General features: G+C 49.1%; 1 protein-coding gene across 1 annotated transcript in view; it reads left to right on the top strand.

The window, feature by feature from the left end:
• Positions 1–752: 752 nt before the first annotated feature.
• LOC126546088 (uncharacterized) overlaps positions 753–22,553 on the top strand; it is a 153,271-nt gene continuing 131,470 nt past the window's right edge. Inside the window, exons 1-2 of the mRNA XM_050194174.1 lie at positions 753–808; positions 880–1,517. Of these exons, the coding sequence (XP_050050131.1) occupies positions 938–1,517 (580 nt within the window). The 5' untranslated portion in view covers positions 753–808; positions 880–937. The remainder of the gene's footprint in view (positions 809–879; positions 1,518–22,553) is intronic.

Raw genomic sequence — 22,553 nt, 5'->3', positions numbered from 1 at the left:
CCGGACTATAAAAGAGTTGTGACGCTGGCGTATAGGCAAGCCGCGTGTGGCAGCCATGCGCACCGCGGCATTTCACCAACAGAATTCAGAGCACGACACTCGCACTTATTTTCAGCTCGTGTCGTAGTGTCAGCCTCTAGGAGGAAGTCCGAATTGAGATTGTACATCTGAGGTTCAGAATAATAGTAGTGAATGTAAAATGAGAAAGGCGCCCCAAAAGATGCATCTAGTTAAAAAGACATTTGGACTCCCACATGGGAGCTCACATTTTGTTGCGAGACTCGGTGACAGCGGAAAGGCATCGAGTGGCCTGGACGCCACAACCGGCAGCCTGAAGGCCGCCCACAACGCTGCTTTTCTATTTGTTTTCACTTTTGGCCTTCTCATCAATAAAAGTTTCCCACCACCACGTCGGCGATAAGGACTCGCCGAGCGAGCAGACGCTGTATTTTTGGAGCGTTGGCGCTGCACGGCAGCCCCAGTGGATTAATCCGCGCGCCTTCGTCAAAACGGCCTGCAATGTTGCTGACGTTTTGGCCAACTATTGACGCGCAGCCCTTACGATAATCTCCGCCCGAGGATTGTTCTAAGGACGGTTTTGGCGCAGACTGTGGTGTAGTTGGGCGTGATGAGGACAACATCCCTAGGCGGGGGGCGGCGGCGGGGGAGGTGCTTGGCGCCCATTGGCTGGGGCGCCACGCGGGGGCGGGCCCGCCGCCGCCGCCGCCGCCGCCGGCACCGGCGCCGCAGACGCGAAGCGCGCGTGGTGGCGGCGCGCGAGCCTCCGAGCGACCACGACGGGCGTCAGGTGAGGTGCCTCGGTGGGCACTCGTGCTCGGCCACGAGCTCCCACCGACAGCTCAATGCCGCTTCTCGCAGCGCGGATGGCCGGCGGGCGGCCTGGGCAGCGGCTGCCTGGGCTGCGGCGGGAGGCCGCATGGCCGAGCCGGACAGCAGCATGACGAGCGGCGAGGCGCGCAAGCGGCGCCGCCTCAGCGCCGTGCTCGACAAACTGGCCGAGCGCCGGGACGACGTGTTCTCGCCGCCCGCCAGCTCGTCGGACTCGTCGTGCGCGGCCGAGTGGCCCGACGGGCCGCTCGACCTGTCGCTGCCGGCGCACGTATGCCCGTCGTGCGGCCAGGGCTTTGCGCAGCGCGACCGGCTCGCCAAGCACGTGGCCTCGCGCCACGGCCGGCCGCCGGGCGACGGGCGCGCCTACGGCTGCGACGTGTGCGGCCGCTGCTTCGCGCGCAGCGACATGCTCACGCGCCACATGCGGCTGCACACGGGCCTCAAGCCGTACACGTGCCGCGTGTGCGGCCAGGTGTTCAGCCGCAGCGACCACCTGAGCACCCACCAGCGCACGCACACCGGCGAGAAGCCGTACAAGTGCCCGCTGTGCCCGTACGCCGCCTGCCGCCGGGACATGATCACGCGCCACATGCGCACCCACGCGCGCTACGAGCCGCCGGACTCGAGCGGATCCAGCATCGACGACGACGCAGGCCCCCCTCGCGGTGAGTGGAACGTCGCCGAATGCCTCGATATAAATGCCTCCCAGGGCACGCTGGCCTCTATAGAGTGCACACTCCAACCGAGAGTTGAAAAGCACTTGATACGAGAGCGCCACTCGTGTCGTTTGTGTCAGCTTGCTCGCTCTAGAAAAGACGACTCCTCTGGTCCCATCGGCGCTGGTCGTGCTTCGAGGCGGTGTCGCTATGTTGGAATACGTACGGACATGCACGGTATGCGCGTGGGTTTCTGCATATATCAGGCACACTGTATTTAGTTCCTCCAGGACAGCCAGATAATCCACACGAGTTCTCCTGAGTTGCCTGCGATGTCATGCAACTTTTCTCGACTTCGCCGGGCAAGGTAGATCCAAGCTCAATTCGTAATTTCTCATAAAATTTTACTAAAGCTCTTTCAGGTGGGTTGTAGCAGTCAAAGCAGCTTCACATGTTACACATGCTGTTGGTGGTACTACGGGACTCTTTTAAAATTCTTAAGTAAGATGTCAAGGACATCGTAGGTGCTATCTGCATATTAGCAGCACACTGTGCGTTTCATTTGTGCAACATCGATGGGCGCAGTGAGAAGGCAGTGCAATGACATTTGCAAAACGCGATTAATAATTCTTACTATCGTAGTTTAGTGTCAAAATGGCAGATTGACACAGAACCAAGCAAGAATGCTGTTTGGCCATATATGTGGAACATTTTGTGCACCCCCCCGGTCACATTCTTGCGTCACTGCTAGCTAAAAACCGCAACATGAAAATGGCGCATGTCAGAGAGTGGTTCTCATACTAGGAAGAGGCTTGTGGATGCAGGTGGAGGCACTGTTTCACATTTAGGGCATTGTTTGGCCGACGTACCGTTTCCCGCATGACATGGAGCATCCTCGTTTTTCTTTGGACAGATCTGTTGAGAGGGACGCTTCTTTTGCGAGAGAGCCAAGCTACCGGAAGGAAGCCATCCATTGCAGGGCCCCGGAGCGCACACAAGCTAGACTTATATCGGTCGCGAAAGTTTCGACAAAAAGCGCTCCCAAAGGCCAGACCTCTAGGGGCGTGAGCACAAACAATGCACGCAACAGAAATTTCTAACATGATTGATCAACATATTGACAAATGAAGCCGCAATTAACTCTCAGCTAATTTTAGCGCCTTGAGTATACGGATATGTATGCTTTTTGTATCTTACAATGTATTAGTTTGTTGATGGTGTCCCATACAGACCAGTACTTCTGCCACAAGAAATAGTCTTTAGCTAAAGGTGCGTCCGACCTATCTTGGTCAACTTTTTTTTTAACAGCTATATACGGGGTGTTTCACGTAATTTGAACCAAGGATTGAAAAAGAGTGGTCAACTGCAGTTGATTGAAACCTACGCAAATGGTTTGCCGTCATGTGGGGATGCTTAGAGTATTTTTGATATGCCGCTTAATTATTTAATTGACTAAGATCAATTATGCAATTTCTTCACTTTAGGGCCCTGTGCGTTTCGTGGCGAGGGGATTCAGAATCAACCGATCGGATCTTTGTGGCGACGTCCATGCTGCGGGGTGATTTATTACGGCGTTTAAAGAAAGCCCGCCAAACATAGAAGCGCGTGACTGCGCTATCGTGCTTCGAGTGAAAGACCAGAAAAGCCTTGTGCGCCGCCATAGAAGACGCACAGCGAACGTCGGTTCTGCGGCTGCAGCACGATAGCGCGTGACCCAAGTCACGTGCTTTTATGTTTCTTCAAAATCATGCAGCATGATGTTGCCACCAAAAGTCGGTCATTTCTGATTCGGCGAGGTAACCAAGTGCACTTGGCCCTAATATTAAACATTTTGCATAATTGATCTGAGTTAGCTAATTAAGTGTGATATAAAAAAAAATGTTTTCTGGAGCGCCACATGACGGCAAATCATATGTCGTTGGTTTCACCCAGCTGCGATATACCACTTTGTTTTATTTTTCTTTAAGTCCTTGGGTCAAGTTACATGAAACGCCCTCTATGGTAAATTTGTTCGACGCATCCAGCAGTGTTCTTTTATGGCCCAAGTATTTTCTCGGTTTTCTGTGCGATACACCCTGCATCACAGGCACGCGGTGCACAGCTCAACACTCGGAGTTTATTCGCTGCGTGGCCGAGTCGCAGTTCGGCGGCTCGTCATAACAACTGCCGTATTTCGCAGCCGCCCTTCCACAGAGAAAACCACACTTCATTGTCATTTTATCCATACACTCTTAGCATGGTAACGTCTATTAAAGGGGTATATTCTCACAGATTTGTGCACGTTTAATTTATGAGTTAAACTTGAACCTTTACAAATTTAACCTGTATTAATGGTAAGTAGGTGTGCACCTAAACTAGAGGTTACAACACTTTAACCTCTAGTATAGGCATACAGTATTGAGCGCCTTTGCCTAAATATACAGTTTACAATATACCGGTTGAACGATTAAAATGTTTAACAAGCGGCTTGCAGGTCCCAGATGGACACCGTGCTGCGCATGCTCCGTATAGCCGGTGTCGCGTAGCAACGGGGACGCGGCTCTTCTTTTTTTTTTCTGGCTTCTTTCTGCGGTAGGTTGCATAAAAGCCCGTTGCTCTTTGCATGCTCCGCACACGCAGTTGTCGCCTAGCAACAGAGGCGCGTCTCTTCCTGCTTGCCCCTCTTCTTTCTGCGGTCGTATTAGGCAGCCGACAACCGTGCGCGGAGAAATGTGCGCGGAGGACGCCGCTTTTCGGACGCCGCCTGTAGAAGCGCTTCGAAATAGTGCACGTGTCCACCTCGTGCTCTTTCCAGGGTAAAGGGTGACCCTCTCAGCTTAAGAAAAAAGAAAGAACATTACGTTTTGCAGGCAACTTACGCGCACCGCAACATCTCCTGTTCGAGCTCTAGAATATGGAGACATAAACGCCCCAAACAGGCGCAACAAAGGTGAACGCGGGAGCCACAGAAATTTCTTTACTTTTCAATAGTATATTGTAAGTGACAGACTCATATTCTTTTGGGTTACAATTGTGCAGCTGCTAAGCAATAAATGAGGCAAATTTTCGCTTTGCCAACGTCAAGTCTTCCGACCGTTGGCTCCTGCTGTTTTTCTTCTCCTGCACATTCATGGATTGCTGCTATAAGGTATCATTTAGCACGCGAAAAAAAAAAATCAATTTCAGCTGATTGATTTTCTTTTTTAATTTTTACATGCTGAATGATACCCTTCGAACAATCCACAAAAATAATTATATTATGGGGTTTTTACGTGCCAAAAGCACTTTCTGATTATGAGGCACGCCGTAGTAGAGGACTCCGGAAATTTCGACCACCTGGTGTTCTTTAACGTGCTCCTAAGTCTAAGTACACGGGTGTTTTCGCATTTCGCCCCTATCGAAATGCTGCCGCCGTGGCCGGGATTCGATCCCGCGACCTCGTGCTCAGCAGCGCAACACCACAGCCACTGAGCAACCAAGGCGGGTGGAACAATCCACGCAGTAAACGTAAATGCATACGCAAGAGGATAAAAACAGCAACAGCACGGGTCAAGGGTCTGAACGCTTCACGTTGTTCATGGGCAAAGCAAAAATTACCTTTAATAATCGGTTAACAGCTATACAATTGTACCCAAAAAGAGTATGCGTCTGTCACTTAATATGCCATTCGTAAGTAAAGATCTGTTCTCCCGCGCTCACCTTTGCTGTGCTTTTTGAGGGGTAGAGAGCATTTTTTCACTACATATCCTTGCAGTCGAAGAGGAGATGCTACGGCTTGTGGAAGTTCTAAGTTGCCAGCAAAACGCTTTTTTTTTCTTAGGCTGAGAGACACAGGGACACCCTTTGCTGTGGAGACCACACGAGGTGGACAGGTGAACAATTTCGAAGCGCGTGAAGCGACAGTGTCCAAAAAGGACTGGACGAGTGGCGTCCTGCGCGAGGGCTCACATTTCACTGCGTACGGTTGTAGTCCGCTTAATCCGGGCGCGGAAAGAAGCGCACAAGAAAGAAGAGGCGCAAGCAAAGAAGCGCGAAAGAAGGACATGACGCACCTCTGTTGTTTGACGACAGCTGGCTGGGTGTACCATGCACGGATTTGGCCTTTCTGGTACAAAACCCAAGAGGTGGCGCGTCCCCGTAGCTAGGCCGCACTCGGCTCGGCGGACCACGCAAAGAGCGGGGACCATGTAAAATTCTTTGCTAAACAAGAAGAAACGCCCATCTGAATGGGGTAACAAAAGCTTACTTCCATTTAAATCACTTAAATAATTGTACTTCAGCCAGCAAAGGGCTACTACTAGTATTCTTTCGGATATCTGACGAAATGAAACCCGCAACAATACAGTTCAAAACACTATCTGAAGGCCTGAGGAGAAGGCACAGTTAGCTTGCATAAATAATTCGAGGATAAACTGACAGTTCCACAACAAGGATAGGGTTCTTTAGAATGAAATATTTTTATTTGAAAATACAACATAGGATACACCACAAATAGAGCAAGCCTTGCTGGCACGTGACTAGATTTGAAACTTCAAAAGAATTGTATCACTTGCATTATATCACAGGAAATCGCTTGTATCGGATCACGGTGTTTTAGCCATGCATGTCGCCATTATATTCGTGTTAACTGTCCGTGTAAAAGTTTGTACTGCAGTCAGGAAGCAAGAACACAAGGCAAACGTTAAGCAAATGAGATTGCAGGTACTAAAGCATGAATTGGACACTTGTGTTTAGGTCCACCTTGGACACTACAGAATAAAAAAGAAAAGCTTTACACATCCTGTGCAGCTTTAGAGCAGGATAACAAAGACGCTCCCAATGCAGTGTAGCAAACGCAAAGAAATATACAAAGTTTCGGCTATGGAGAAACCTAAAAAAGAAGACGGGGCCATAAGGCCATGCATGCTTCCAAGCTAATATAAATGTAAATTGGCATCAAGACCAAAAACAGGCCTTTCAACCTACGTCTCAACAAAGATAACACTAAAAAGAAATTTTGAATTTAAAGCTCTATACATGTCCATGTAAGCACTGCAGGAAGCATTTTCTCTGTGCCTGTGAGCTATAAGTATCTCTCAAAAGTATTAACATTTGCATCATAATACACTATGAGCTATACATGACATCAGTGAAATGTTTATACTGTCTTATACAGTGCAAACTTATAGTGTCTGTATAAGTTTGCACTGCGGTTAGCAAACAAGAAAACCAGGAAAATTTGAACTGCACCAGGATGTTACAAGCATAACAGGAATGGGACAATTGTTATTATAACACCTTTGAAGACTACACAAGTATTTTTGCACATCCTGGTGTACATTAACAATATGATTCCAAAGACACTCCAAATGTGATATAGCAAATGCAAAAATTATTTTAATTATTAAATTATGGGGTTTTACGTGCCAAAACCACTTTCTGATTATGAGGCACGCCGTAGTGGAGGACTCCGGAAATTTCGACCACCTGGGGTTCTTTAACGTGCACCTAAATCTAAGTACACGGGTGTTTTCGCATTTCGCCCCCATCGAAAGCAAATGTAAAAATGAAAGATTATGTTTGATTATGGGCAACACCTGAAAAAAAGGCTACCCTAGAGCCATGTACAGCGTTTCCAAGTCAATATTATAGTGAAAGCGGCAAGGAGAGAAAAAAGCAGCCTTTAGGGCTTAATTGAGCAAGAATAAAAATAAGAACAGATGTTGAAATCACACGTCTATACATGTTCATGCAAGCAGTACAAGCAATGCTTGCATGCATGTGAGCTAATATTAACATCTTAGCAAATATACCAGACGAATATTCCAAACATGCTGACTAATGTGTAGCAATGTATATAGTAAGATCATCACACTTCAACTGTGGCACTTGTATGAACACACACGCCACCACAAATATCAAGTATCGCCTTAAATAATGGGTAGCTCACTAGTTAACATTTGTAGGTATTTAAATTAAATGCTCACATTGCAAATAGAAAATCAAGGCTACTGAGTTTGAGCACGCTGTTACATACATTTCTATTGCTGGCATCACAAGTATTCACTCTCAAAGTCTACTTTAGGCACGCTGATCTTGTTAAACAGGCTATCGTCTAAGTATGATGGAACCTTTTCGCTGTGTTTTACTGCGGTAATGTCTCAGGATCACAGAAGGCTATGTGACACTAACAGAACACATATAGCGATGCTATGTTCGTTTGTACGAGGACAGTTTGAGAGCTCAAGGTTGCTCTCTTTTTTTTTTGTTCACGGCCATGAAGCAATAACGAAAAAAAACTCCCAGCACAGCGCTGCGTGGCAGCACACATTTATTGCTACAGCAGCACCAGGAATGACGCAAATAGACATAAATGTTGAAGGTTTGTGTACAATATGTCTAAATAGAAATACATATGAGTTTTAGACTATCATAAGGAAGATGATCTCAGTCCTGTTGAGAGCACAGTCATGTCTGTTTGCTGCCAGTATGTCAGTTGTTAATTCTCCGATTTCCAGTGGAGCCTATATGAACAGAATAGTAATCTTGAAATCTTATATTTACTTGTTTAGGTCGCACTGCAAACAGCAATCAACGTGTAATGAAAGATGCATAAATTAACCACACACAGATAGAATATTACTACAGAACGTATAATTTAACACGCAGAATTTAAGTGTGTTCTATCAAGGATATTTCGGTAACAATAAAAATTCAAGGTTAAATATTTAAAACAAATATTATTGAATTCAAGCTAATCAGGCAAATTAATTTCCAAATCAGTTCGTACTCCTGTTCAGTACAAAAACAACACCGGAAGAATGTGACAGTTTAACAGTAAAAACGCGATATCAAGTGATTACAAACTGAATTAGTGCAATTATTGTTCTTTAATTAAGGATAGTTCAAAATTCATTTGTAAACATATGGCCATATCAGCACAAAACACCAGTTCCGTACACAAGCTCTAATGCTGTGCGTACGCACAAAAGTGCAACATATACTCGAGTTTTCAGAATAACCAACACGGTGACTCGTAGAGATTTTAAAAGAAACGTGCTTATGAGGCGAGCAAGTAGTGCGCTTGAGTAAAACTCAGTAGCGCAAGCATGAGCATGAATTTGACGGTGAAATATACGACACACACCAGCAAATAAGTAATTGAAGCATTGCTTACCGGGTCACAGTATTCGTCACAGCAGCCGCAACACAAGCGATGCTGTCGCGTAAGCGAAGAACCATCGGCAATGCGGCTCCTTGCAGCCTGCCTCACGCGTCGCTGCTCCGCGGCGGCAGTGCTTCTCTTCACCTTTGGGAGTCTTTTTGGTAACCGCGGGTCACGAGCGACTCAGACACACGACACGCTGGGTAAGCGCACGCCACGAAATCGGAGAGCGCTTAAACGTGGTTAAAGCGATGAAACAAAGTGTGACACGACCGTTACAAAAAGACCGCATCGACGGTACTCTTCCCGGCATGCTTCTTCAGAGCTACACAACGCAGAGGAGATATGACTGCGCTCGTGTTTGGTTGAAGCTGAAGCGCGTTTTATTATGGTGTCTATCTATAGAGCGCAAATAGAAACAACAATCAAGCTACAGTTCCGCCAAAGTGTCACATAACAGTACATCAAAATTCTAATATTCTATAGTTTAAAGATGTTAAGGTTCGTCTGTATTTGTATATTTTCTCCCTGCTCATTTGTCCGGCCGCCATTGTGGCCTCATACCGTGAGTGCCCGTTCATTCCTCTACGAGACCTTACTGGAGCGGCTGGCGCCCGCTGTCCTGTGAATGTAGTGGCGTTTTTCTCGCGTATTAGCGAGCGAGCAAGAGCTGTGCCTGTCTGTCGTTCTCTATAAGGAACCCGACATTTGCTGCAGTTTAGGAACCACCTCCTATTATGCGATAAAAAGGAAAAATATAAAAGAAACACAGCGGCATATTACATTCTGTTGCAATGTGCAAAACGTTTTTCTTCACTACAGAATAGTTATTGGGCCTGCTCGACGCTTTCATGCTGCCCGTCGTGGAGCTTTTACGGTATTCCAGCGTGCGCCCACGTGCGCCCTTCAATGTGCTTCCTGTTGTCAAAGAGTGTCGTGTTTCAGGAGAAGATATACTAAAGGAGGCGTTGATGCTCAAAGAAATAAAAAAAATTATTGGGTACAAATGTATATTCAATCACCATAATGCATCTGCGTTTAGTTTTTCTGCAGGCAGGTCACAGCATAGCATGCCTGCAGTTGCAGCAGCAGGCATTCCACCACCCTGAACCGCAGTTATAATTTATGCCACAGCATCGTTCGCCACAATATTCTCCGGTGTATGTTTAATGTTTCTTTGGCTTGCTTTTACGTTATAATGACACGTATGCAGTATATAAAATTGATCACTGAATTGCTGCTGGTTGACTTGAGCATGCGCTCGTGCAAGATTTAAGCATTTTTTTACTTGCGAAAACAAACATTCCGACTGGCACCAATAACATCTTAATTTAGCCCAACCTGCCTCCGTTCCGCGGCCGCACACCATATTTTACACGTTAGTCCTGGCTGAAAATATCATATCAACATCGCAAGGCGACACAATAGCCTGCAAACTTCCAATGCATACAGTTGGTCCCCTGAGCCAGGCATTACAACTTTCTTTATATAAGTTACAATCTATAGGTTACGAGACATTTGGCGTTGAAGTAACATTTAAAATAGTATACTTCGACACATGTAACCTCTAGCCGCGACTGAAATCAACAAAAACACCAATATCAAGTTTGTTTAGTAACCTCGTAACCTTTATGTTATAAGTTACTTGACACTAGAGGTAAACTTAAACGTTACCGGTGCTAAGAGTGTATATATGACAACGTGTGCAATACAGCGTGTGTATATATCAATGAATGGTGCATGCAATTACGCTGCGTTAGCGATCCGCTCGAGTGGTTGGTGGAAATGCGTCCGTGTTGCAGCACTTGACAGTTACTAACACGCTGAATCAGAGCACTATAGGCAATGCACACATTTAACAGAGGTGTATCCAAGCAGGCAGACAGTGCGCCGTCACTGCTGCCGAGCATCCGTCGGAGCCTTGGATGATGCGTCTACAGTTTATTGTGCTGTTTTTACATGTGATAGAGAGGGCATGCAAGGGCAGCGCAATAAACGTGTACAAAAATTGGAATAAGCATGTGTGACCGTATATGAGCGGATGGTCCAATAGATGTGGCTGTCTAGCAGTGGTGCGGACGCAGTGCATGCTCTCACTTGCCAGACCCAGGTGGGGGAAACAGGCCTTTTGTCACGCCAGAGAAACTGCCGCAGATTAAGCTCGAGCGGGTATAAACAAATGTGGCAGGGTTTCAAACCACAGCGTCAGCTACTCTACCGCAGTGTCAATACTGCACTTGCGTAGCTGCATAACCTCTTGTAACATGAAAACTGTTACGCTTTCTCTCACGTGACTTTTTCTTGAACGTGGTTGCGTTTCGAAGGCTAGTTCCTTGTCCGCTTTACGTGCTATTTCGTCGACGCAAACCGTGTTCAGCGCCCACAGGGTCACTCTATGATGAGAGGACCGAGCACCGCGCCGGCTCGCCATCCAAGCGTACATCAGGCTAGGAAATCTCCGTACTGCTACTACTGACGGGGTCAAATCTCGTCACAATCAGGTAAGGACTACAATCGCTGATAATTTCTCCCCTGACGATCGGCCTAAAAGTATATCACAAGCCAGCACGTACCCAGGATGTTTTTTCGGTAGGGGGCGGGGGCAGCCCAAGGTAACTTTCTATGCAAATGAGGGGGGGTACTTTTACTAGCACAAATGTGAATAATGCCCACCCATTCGCCATAAAGACCCGTAAACCCGCAAAAGAGAATTGAAATGACGTGTATCGCACTGGTACGCCTCTGAGATATACCTCTCATGCTTGGCAAACAAGAAACCACATCCAAATGAACTCCTGCATGAAAGAAGCGCAGCGAGTACACTGCCAAGAACAAGTAAACAAGCGATTGTGTAAAATAAAGATTTCTAGTAGAGCTTTCTTAATTAGCTGTGGAAGAACTGTAGAAAAATATATATGTGCGGAATAATCACAGTTCTTTCGGATACCTCGTTTACTGCTCTACCAAGTGGCAAAACCGACTCGCCTTATTATTTGGAAAGTTGCGTAATGATGCGTGGTCAGCTGTCCCGTACAACCACGTAGAGCGCAGGACGCTGCTGTTCTAGACATACTGCGCCCGCCGCTTAAGGTTAGATAAACACCCACATTAGCACAGCAGAGAAGTGGCTGCATCAGGCGGCTCGAGTGATAACTGCAGAAGCGTCATTCAAAACACGCGGAATTATTCTCCACTTCCGGCGGCATTCCCTCGACTTCCTATTTAAATAAAAAGATGTTGACTCATAAATATTTTCAGAAACTACGGTTAGGTTTGTTAATTTTCGCTTTTCCTTCCTGCTTGGCTGTTGCCTTGGCTCTCTGCAGATTGCTTAATTTTTCAACTCCTTGCGACTCTTGTTTCCAGTTGTCAATTTTGCACCAAAAGTGCCGTACGATGAGGTGAAAGCCAGACGAGCTAACGGGTCAGTCATATTGCTTATGGCTTGAACGGTTATTGCAGGGTCTGATGATGGGCCCTGTTTCGCATTATTTTGTTTTCCACCTTATCTAAACCATACCATAGGTATATATGATTCAGAGGACCTCCTAGCGTCGCGCCGAGCCGTCACTCGAGGAATTAATGAAGCAAAAGGAAAAGCTAAACGCAACTGGCGTTTTCTCCGGCTGCAACTCATTCCACGAGCATACAGACCAGCTGACTACGAACTGAATACCTTTCCTGGTCCCTGGATCAGTCTAAACAAAGAATATTGAACTAACGAAGCAACAGCGATGCGCGGGATGGTTGAATAGATGGTGAAAACTGAACTCATCTCGAGTTAATCGCTAGGGCACCGAATCGACGAGAAAAGTGGCCTTCACACCCCAGGAGATGCCGATAACTACCGCCATCCAAAAGGACTGAAAAAATTGACAACCATTCCACTCTGTGAAGACAGAATGCTCTCAAGTCAAAGCTCTCAGACACGTCAAAGCTCTCAAGCGAAAAGCAAAGTGCTTCACCTCCGCCGGGTGTCGGCCCGAAGATGCAACACGAGGCCGACCCGCGGCGAAGGTGAAGCAGGCGTTAAGCACCCCCATACATGGGCCGATCCCGAAGATAGTGCAACACCGGGCCGACCCGCGGTGGAGGTGAAGCAGGCGTTAACACTACCCATGCGTGGGCCGATTCCGTCGGTAGTGCGATGCCGGCCCGACCCGCGGCGGAGGTGAAGAAGGCGTTAAGCACCCCCATGCATGGGCCGATCCCGACGGTAGAACGATGCTGGGCCGACCCGGGGCGTAGGTGAAGCAGGCGTTAAGCACTACCCATACGTGGGCCGATCCCGAAGATAGTACAACACCGGGCCGACCCCCGCCGGAGGTGAAGCAGTCGTTAAGCAACCCCCCCCCCTCCCCATGCGTGGGCCGAACCCGACGGTAGTACGATGCCGGACCGACCCGCGGCGGAGGTGAAGCAGGCGTTAAGCACTGCCCATACGTGGGCCTAATCCGAAGGTAGTGCAACACCGGGCCGACCCCCGCCGGAGGTGAAGCAGGCGTTAAGCACCCCCCATCCCTGGGCCGATCCCGCTGGTAGTGCGATGCCGGGCCGACCCGCGGCGGAGGTGAGGGAGGCGTTAAGCACTCCCCATACGTGGGCCGATCCCGTCGGTAGTGCAATGCCGGGCCGACCCGCGGCAGTGTTGAAGCAGGGATTAAGCATCCCCATACGTTGGCCAATCCCGAAGATAGTGCAACACCGGGCTGACCCCCGCCGGAGGTGAAGCAGGCGTTAAGCAGCCCCGTAGGTTGGCCGATCCCAACGGTATAGTGCGATGCCGGGCCGACCCGCAGCAAATGTGCAGCAGGCGTTAAGCACTACCCATACGTATACGCCGATCCCGAAGACAGTGCAACAGCGGGCCGAGCCCCGCCGGAGGTGAAGCCGGCGTTAAGCACTCCCCATGCGAGGGCCGATCCCGACGGTAGTACGATGCCGGGCCGACCCGCGGCAAAGGGGAAGCAGGCGTTAAGCACTCCCCATACGTGGGCCAACCCGCGGCAGTGTTGGAGCAGGCATTAAGCATCCCCATACGTTGGCCAATCCCGAAGATAGTGCAACACCGGGCCGACCCCCGCCGGAGGTGAAGCAGGCGTTAAGCAGCCCCATAGGTTGGCCGATCCCAACGGTATAGTGCGATGCCGGGCCGACCCGCGGCGGAGCTGAAGCAGGCGTTAAGCACTCCCCATACGTGGGTGATCCAGAAGATAGTGCAACACCGGGCCGACCTCGCTGGAGGTGCAGCAGGCGTTAAGCACTACCCATACGTATACGCCGATCCCGAAGACAGTGCAACAGCGGGCCGACCCCCGCCGGAGGTGAAGCAGGCGTTAAGCACTCCCCATGCGAGGGCCGATCCCGACGGTAGTACGATGCCGGGCCGACCCGCGGCAAAGGGGAAGCAGGCGTTAAGCACTCCCCATACGTGGGCCGATCCCGAAGATAGTGCAACACCGGGCCGACCCCCGCCGGAGGTGAAGCAGGCGAAGCACCCCCCATGCGTGGGCCGACCCCGACGGTAGTGCGATGGTGTGTCGACCCGCGGCGGAGGTGAATCAGACATTAAGCACTCCCCGAGTACGTGGGCCGATCCCGAAGGACGCGTTACAGGTTCCCGAGCCCACAGGTGTATGAGGCATTGAGCTTGGACCCTTTCTGCACTATCAGTAGGATCGGCCCACATGATGATTTTTTCTGTTGACGGACGCTGAAAATACTACGGAAGGTTAGTCATACACAGCTTTCGCTGTAAGAGGCCGCAAAATGTTGACAGCCGAATAGATTGAGTTGTCGGCGCTTTAGGAATGTGTGTGAGGAGTGGTGGCTTGGGCGGGGAGAGGGGGGTATGCCGCTTAATTACTCCCTCCCCCCGCGATTGCGTGCCTGGTTGCCGCCACCATCGCAGCAAATGTGATGGTGACGTCATGCTCCTCTCGCCTGAGACATAGCGACGTCTGATCCGAGTTCGTCGGCCTGTGTCGTTCTTGAGGCGAGCAGCGCGAAAATAAGACTTGATATAGACGACGAACACAACACTATCAACTGAGTTTTGTTTAAAACCGCAGCGATGGGGGTAATGGTAAGTCCTGTATGTGTGTTATGTAAGTCTGTTTCCTCTCTACAATGTCCAAGACCCGGATAAAACGAGCGGTAGAGAAATGGTAGAGCGTCCGGCTCGTATGTGGCAGGTCCTGGGTTCGAAGCCCGGTGTAATGGCTTTCGAACTCAGGAACTCCCTTGGTTCGAAACTCGACTTCCCTGGACCTTGCTTTTAAAGGAGGCCTGAAGGCCTTGGGGAATCCCTTGTCCGGCTTTGGTGGCACGCCACTGCTGTCGGGTGCAGACGCGTGCCTTCGTCGTAGGAGCCTCTCCCGGGGCGGTGCTCGACGCACGAGAATGCATGGGAGTGCTGCAGGGCCCTTTGTAGTTGCTCGCCGTTTGTTCTTGCACAGTAAGCATTCCGGTCTGTGCGAACCGCTCTTCACGCATCCTGGAAAGCCGGACGCCACGCCGGGGGGGTCGGTTGTACCCGTTTTGTAAGCCGGTGGGTGTCTACTGCTGGGACTTTAACCATGCACCTCCCGCAGCGAAGCCAGGTGTCCTACCCACTGGCCCACGGCTAGAATGTTTGTTGAGAGTTTATACTTGTGATAATTTACAGCGAAGCGGTAAGCATATCGTTGGCCGGCATTTTTCGTATCGGTCCGTGAACCAAAATTATCATCATCAACAATGGGTCATGCCCCAGTAAGTAAACAATGATGGAATGGCTCATCGCCCTCGTAATGCAGACGCTACAAGCACTCAGCCAACCGAAGCGGACAGTGCATACATTCATTGGAATCACGCATACAACGTACACAACAGTGTACGTTTCAATAAAAAACAAGCGTCCAAACCATTAGTAAAGCATTGAATACCGCAGCAATTGCAGCGATGGTTTTGCAACAGCTTTGCTGGACATCCAGTTTCTCAGTGCCTTAATGGCGAGTCACGTTTTTAGTAGTGTTGGGCCAATTGGGGCAGCATCGCTGCCAGGAAAAAGTCGCAGTATCGCCCGAAAGGCGAAGCATCTATTGTGATAGCAAATTAGTGGACAGCTATACGAAGTAAGGATAGTAGTTTTATCAGCCGTATAAACTTGTAAACACAGGCGTACTAACTAAATTAACAAGCATAGTCTCACGCGCACAAAGCCAAACAAGAACACATCTCACTCGATGACCAAGCATGACACGTAAATAATATTAATGAGGATGAAGGGGTGAACAGAGCGCGGAAAAGCCGCGTTACAAGGACAAACAAGATCCGTTCCTAAAGAGTGCGGCTTTGTTCTATCGCTCGTAGCAGTCGAAGTACGCAATTGCTGGCGGAGAGGAAGACCCGCTCCTTCCCGCGCTGCCACTTTCCCCCCTTGCACCCGGTAGCGAAATACGCAGTTGCTGCCGGATAACGCCGTCCCCGTGCCATCCCGCCCCACGGCCTCTGAAGACGGAGCTCTCTGCCTTCCTGCGTCGCCAGATTAAGCCGCTCCCCTCGCGTGCTCTCACACACGGCGCGCGGCCTTTGGACTTTATACGGAACATCACGGCGACGGCAGCAATGCACCCGGAGCGTCCACACAATCGCTATCGCAATAATAGGGCGGGAAGAAATTATGTGGGGTGTCGGTCCGTTTCTTCCGGCTTTACTTCTGCTCAACGCCGCTACATGGTAATGTTTACCACGTAGCTTCACTGAATTTTTAATTATCGCCGTCTTCACATAGCATAATTCTAGTCCTTGAGCTGGATATTTCAAAGAGGCGGACGTTGCTTGCACGAAAAGTCAAAATACATGTGCATGCAACTAACAAAACTTACTAATTAACTTCCTAAATAATTACATTACGGCACCTATTGCAAATTACGAATTGTAGTAGGGGAGCTTGCAAGGTGTACTCAATTTAGAATTATTTTTCAGGATGATGTCAATTCCGAGATATTCATTGCCAAAGTGTGCGATGAAATACATCAGCGTTCCAGTTACTTTTGTGCTTCAATGCATCAAAAGGGGTAGTTCTTAAGAATAAGTGGAAAAACGTGCATTTTTACCGCTAGTTTGATGGCGCATATCTTGAACCCCATATCATCCTCCAAGCTCCTAAAAGTATATATCTTGCAAACTGACCAGCTAGAATTCGTAACTTGGAATATGTGCCGTAAACTAATTATGAATTTAATTAATGAATTTTCATCGAAAAATTCACTTTGTGTTGCTATTTCTTGTGCGATCAAGTCTCCTTTCTGAGTAATGGATATCTAGGACTGCAGTTAAGCTGTCTGTCACAGGCGATTTTTAAAAATTCTGTACAACTTAAAAATGGTCACCCCGTATATTTGTGTGATTTCAACAAAACCTCAGTCGACAGCGACCGCTGTGTTCCTTTGTGTCAAGTTCTGCGTTGCTCCCACGCAGAATGGAATGCTAACTCGCCCAGCAAACCACCCATGACGACACCCTACAAATGGTTGCCATGGTCGATCTTCCAGTGAATGCGGAAATTGTCGCTAAGGCCGCGCACAACGCACATGAGGCGCTCAGCCAGCTGAGCTGAGCAGCCATCTCAGACGAAACCGATAAGAGAGGGAAAAGGAAAGCGCTTCATTCAAGCAATAAAAGGTGCGCTATTTTATTATTGTATTAGTTATTAACACAATGTCAGCAACCGCGCTTGACACATTTTAGTTTATACGATTTGATCAACTATGGTTTGTTAAAACAGCCGTCCACCGCCAGGGCGGCGCGGCAGCATTGAGAAACGAAACCACTGGTTGCTTTCTGAGATTTACGTAAATTCTCCTTATATTTGCACGGAATCACACCGAGCACATATTATGACGGCAGTGGATGTGTGCCTCTATGATGGACAACACTATACGTATTCTGACCACTGTACTACGAAGCGAGTGTTCCAGGAAATGTAAAAACACCCCTAACAAGAACTAAAAGAATGATCCACATCTAGAACATCCTTAAAACTCGCCCCTCAATAAAAGAATACTGGAACGCTGTATCATTATCAGCTAAACGTGTCTTGCACAATATCAGTTCCACGAATGAACCGATAAATCTGCTGGAAGAAAGGTCGCTTGTATGGAACGATAAAAGTGACACTGGGGTAAAAGTCTACCTAGATAAAAAAAAAAATTCCGCTGAGTAAACCTGTGCAAATGAAACTCAATGTTCTCTTTGATTAGCACCGATTATGCTGATATCTTGATGATGTATTTCCTTTGATACCGGGCGGTTCCAAAAGATGGCCTAGCCTGCTTGAGCTAATCAGATATGTTATTACAGGCTATCAGTCTTCATTGAAACTTGTAACATTGCACTGTTACCTGTAGTTTTCTTACCTGCTTTTTTTCTCACCGATGCTCATTCCTCGACTCTTGACTGCTGACCGGTTGAAGCTTCCACCTGAAATTTTCTCCGCGGGTCTGAATACCTTCACATTCCATTAGCACCTACGTGGAGGTTTCGGAATTTTTGCTGCAGCTGGCATGTGCCCTCATCCTGTTGCGAATATTACTTGCTCGAGTGTGATCCAGTCCCGAGGCACCCAGCTCGAGCCTCAAATAATCTTCTCAAATGACCTCTTCCGAGATAAGCTGAAGCCGTGCGCGGATTTTCCCAGAAGCCGTAGAGCTGTGATGGCTTCCCGGCTTTTGCGGCTTCTGTAATTTTCAGTGCTTTGAGGCCTCGCGACAAATGATCAATGGGCAAACAATACCTGGGTTATCATTGTGCCGCAATGCAAACGTCGCGCAATAACAGTGATGATAGACCTGCACAGTTTTCCGAGCGTTAAGAAGCGAAAGAAATTGTGGCCTATAAAGGTGCGGAATGGGTAGAGGCATGCAAACGGCGAAATGATAGTTCGTAGCAAGTATTTAAAAAAACCAAGGCTTCTTCTGGGCCATTTTGGTTAGTGCTTTGAATGTCGCCTGCTGCATTCAATGTTTCTACGAGGCTTTTTTTGCGAGGTGCCTGTGACACACACTTAAAGAAACAGATCAAGACCAGGCGAACGCAGCTGCATAGGACTGCTGTTCCTTGTGGAATATAAAATTCAGCCAAAAGAGTGTTGTAAAAAGAAAAATGCGACGCTGAAAACTTGGCCATTTGCGAAAGCATGCGAAAACCCCAAGGCAGTTTCGTTCGGCCTGCGTGAGCATAGCCTGCGCTGCTTGCATCATTATCATCATCATCACCAGACCGGTTACGCCGACTGCAGGGCAAAGACCTCTCCCAGACTTCTCCAACTACCCCGGTCATGTACTAATTGTGGCCATGTCGCCCCTGCAAACTTCTTAATCTCATCCGCCCACCTAACCTTCTGCCGCCCCCTGCTACGCTTCCCTTCCCTTGGAATCCAGTCCGTAACCCTTAGTGACCATCGGTTATCTTCCCTCCTCATTACATCGCCTGTCCATGCCCATTTCTTTTTCTTGATTTCAACTAAGATGTCATTAACTCGAGTTTGTTCCCTCACCCAATCTGCTCTTTTCTTATCCCTTAACGTTACACCTAATCATTCTTCTTTCCATAGCTCGTTGCGTCGTCCTCAGCTTAAGTAGAACCCTTTTCGTAAGCCTCCAGGTTTCTGCCCCGTACGTGAGTATTGGTAATACACAGCTGTTATACACTTTTCTCGTGAGGAATAATGGCAACCTGGTGTGCATGATCTGAGAATGCCTGCCAAACACACCCCAGCCCATTCTTATTCTTCTGATTATTTCAGTCTCATGATCCGTATCCGCGGTCACTACCTGCCCTAAGTAGATGTATTCCCTTACCACTTCCAGTGCCTCGCTACCTATCGTAAACTGCTGTTCTCTTCCGAGACTGTTAAACATTACTTAATTTTCTGCAGATCAATTTTTAGACCCACCCTTCTGCTTTGCCTCTCCAGGTCAGTGAGCATGAATTGCAATTGGTCCCCTGAGTTACTAAGCAAGGCAATATCATCAGCGAATCGCAAGTTACGAAGGTATTCTCCATTAACTTTTATCCCGAATTCTTCCCAATTCATGTCTCTGAATACCTGCTGTTAACATGCTGTGAATAGCATTGGAGAGATCTTATCTCCCTGCAGACAGCTGCTTGCACGGCGCCTGTAAAGCGGTATGCTTGAGTTTGTGGCGACGAGCGACCACGTAGACCGGTAAAGCCTCGGGCTCTCGCAGGAGAGGAAGAACCGACACCCGATCTCTTAGAGTTGCATTCTTTTAATAATCTCTTTCGGAACGCTAGCCCGTGCCGGAGCGTGCCAGCCGCTCGAGCCTCGTGTAGACGCGAGCGTCTACGTCATCTCTCGTGCGACGCCGATGCAGCTGCCGCTACAGAGGGCTCCTCCCCCCCTAGAGAGGAGGAACGTTCGACGAACGATGGAAAGTCCACGTGACGCGGCGTGTCTTGGCGTTGGTCTTGGGTGTCACGTGCGCAGGCGGCGGCGAAGGATGCAGCAGGGTCGCGTCGCATATTGGTGGAGCTGTTGGCGCGGGTGCTTCGATGTAGGCGGGTTTGAGACGTTCCAGAGCAATTGTGTCTGATCGGCCGTTGACATTCACAACAAACATCGTCGGACGACGCTCTAGAATACAATGTAGCCCGGAGTAGTGTGGTTGCAAAGGCTTCCGGACGGCACAGTTACGCACGAAAACGTGGGTAGTGGGTAGCAGAGGTGAGTGCGGGAGAAACGTACGGGGACCTTGCTTCTTGTGAACGTGTAGGCACGGGGCGTATCTGGCTGAAGAAGGCTTGCAGTTCGGCAACGTATTCGGCAGGTGATGGCATAGGCTTTTTGGGGCAGGCGACAAAGAAATCGCACGGAAGGGGTAGGTGAGTGCCGTAAACTAGCTCAGCACAAGAGCAACCTAGGTCGCTCTTGAGTGCGGCTCTGATGCCAAGTAAGACGAGGGGCAAATGCAGGACCCACTTCTCCGGCGATTTATGTGCCATAAGGGAGGCCTTGAGATGCCGGTGAAAACGTTCAACTACTCCATTGGATTGCGGGTGATAAGCAGTTGTGCGAAAACGTTTCGTTCCGAGTAGTTTGAGTAGCTCGTTGAAGAGGGCTGAGTCAAACTGCCGACCGCGATCTGTTATTATTGTGGATGGGCAGCCGAACCTTGCGATCCACGTAGACACGAAAGCTGCTGCGACAGTGGGCGCTGAGATGCCAGATATAGTTATAGCTTCTGGCCACCGTGTATAACGGTCGATGCATGTCAGTATGTAGCGGTAACCTTTCGAAGGTGGGAGAGGGCCGCCGAAGTGCAGGTGTACGGTGTCAAAACGAGCATCCGGTGGAAGAAAAGACTTGGCAGGCGGAATGGGGTGACGCTGGGTCTTCGAACGTTGACACGACAAACAGCAGCGAACCCAATCGCGAACTTGCGCGTTTAGCCGAGGCCAAACGAAACGACTGGAAAGAAGCGTCTGTGTCGCGCGTATGCCAGGGCGCGACAGGTTGTGCACGGTTTCGAATAGACGTCTTCGGAGGGATGCCGGAATGTATGGTCTAGGTTTGTCGGTAGAAGTGTCGCAGACGACGGACGTACCATCTGGGGCCACAACGACGTCTTCCAATTTCAGGGACGTTGACGAATTCCGGAGTGTACGAAGTTCAGTGTCGTCACGCTGTTGACTGGCGAGTAAGTCGGCCTCGATGATGAAAGGTTCCGATGTCAACGTGGAAACGACATTGACACGACTCAGAACGTCAGCTGGAACGTTGTCGGTGCCCTTGATGTGGCGGAACGTTGTTGTAAACTCGGAGATGTAGGAAAGGTGTCAAATCTTGTGCACGCCGAACGATTCGTTGCGTGCACAAGGGGCTTGTGGTCAGTCAAGACAGTGAATTCACGACCCTCTAGGAAATGGCGAAAATGCTTGATAGCCAGGTAAACAGCGAGTAATTCACGGCCGAACACGCTGTAGCGGGACTGCGCAGGCTTCAGTTTCTTGGAGAAAAAAGTGAGTGGATGCCACGCATTGTCGATGAATTGCTGCAGAACGGCACCAACGGCGGTGTTTGCAGCGTCGGTCATGATGGCAGTGGGTGCGTCTGGCTTTGGGTGTCTAAGCAGCATGGCGTCGGCGAGGGCAGACTTGACTCTTGTGAAAGCGTCGGTGGCCTCTTCAGTCCACTGAAGCACTTGTTTGCGTTTGTTTACCAGGAGAGCGTCTAGCGCAGCCATAAGTCGTGCGCACTTGGGAATGAATTGGCGGTAGAAATTGACGAATCCGAGAAATTGGCGAAGCTTGGTGAGTGTGGTCGGTCGGGGAAGGTTTTCGATGACGCGAATCTTGGACGGCAGTGGTCGAATGCCGTTAGCGTCGACGATATGACCGAGGAACTCGAGTTCGGTTTGACCGAATTCACTCTTGGCGACTTTGATGACAATTCCTTTACTGGCAAGGCGTGGAAACAACAACCGCAAGTGGTGAAGATATTCTTCTGCCGAAGAGCTTGCGACGAGAAGGTCGTCAATGTATGCAAAAACGAAAGGCAAACCTCGGGTGACGGAATCAATGAAACGCTGAAAGGATTGGCCCGCGTTCCGTAAACCCAAAGGCATGCGGAGAAATTCGAAAAGACCGAAGGGTGTGGTGGTGGCGGTCTTGGGAATGTGTTCTTCAGCGACCAGTAGTTGATGGTAGGCGCGAACGAGATCGATCTTAGAAAAGATCGTCGCACCGCGCAACGCTACCGTCAAGTCATGAATGTTCGGTAGAGGGTAGCGATAAGGAACTGTGACGTTGTTTAGTACTCGGTAATCGCCGCATGGGCGCCAGTCGCCCGTCTTCTTAGGCACCATGTGAAGTGGTGATGCCCAGTTACTGGAGGAAGGGCGGATGATGCCAAGTTG

Source organism: Dermacentor andersoni, chromosome 1 (genome assembly GCF_023375885.2).
Source record: "Dermacentor andersoni chromosome 1, qqDerAnde1_hic_scaffold, whole genome shotgun sequence".
NCBI classification, from domain to species: Eukaryota; Metazoa; Arthropoda; class Arachnida; order Ixodida; family Ixodidae; genus Dermacentor; species Dermacentor andersoni.
The sequence above is the reverse complement of the archived record's forward strand: the minus strand, read 5'-3'. Positions and strand labels throughout refer to the sequence as shown.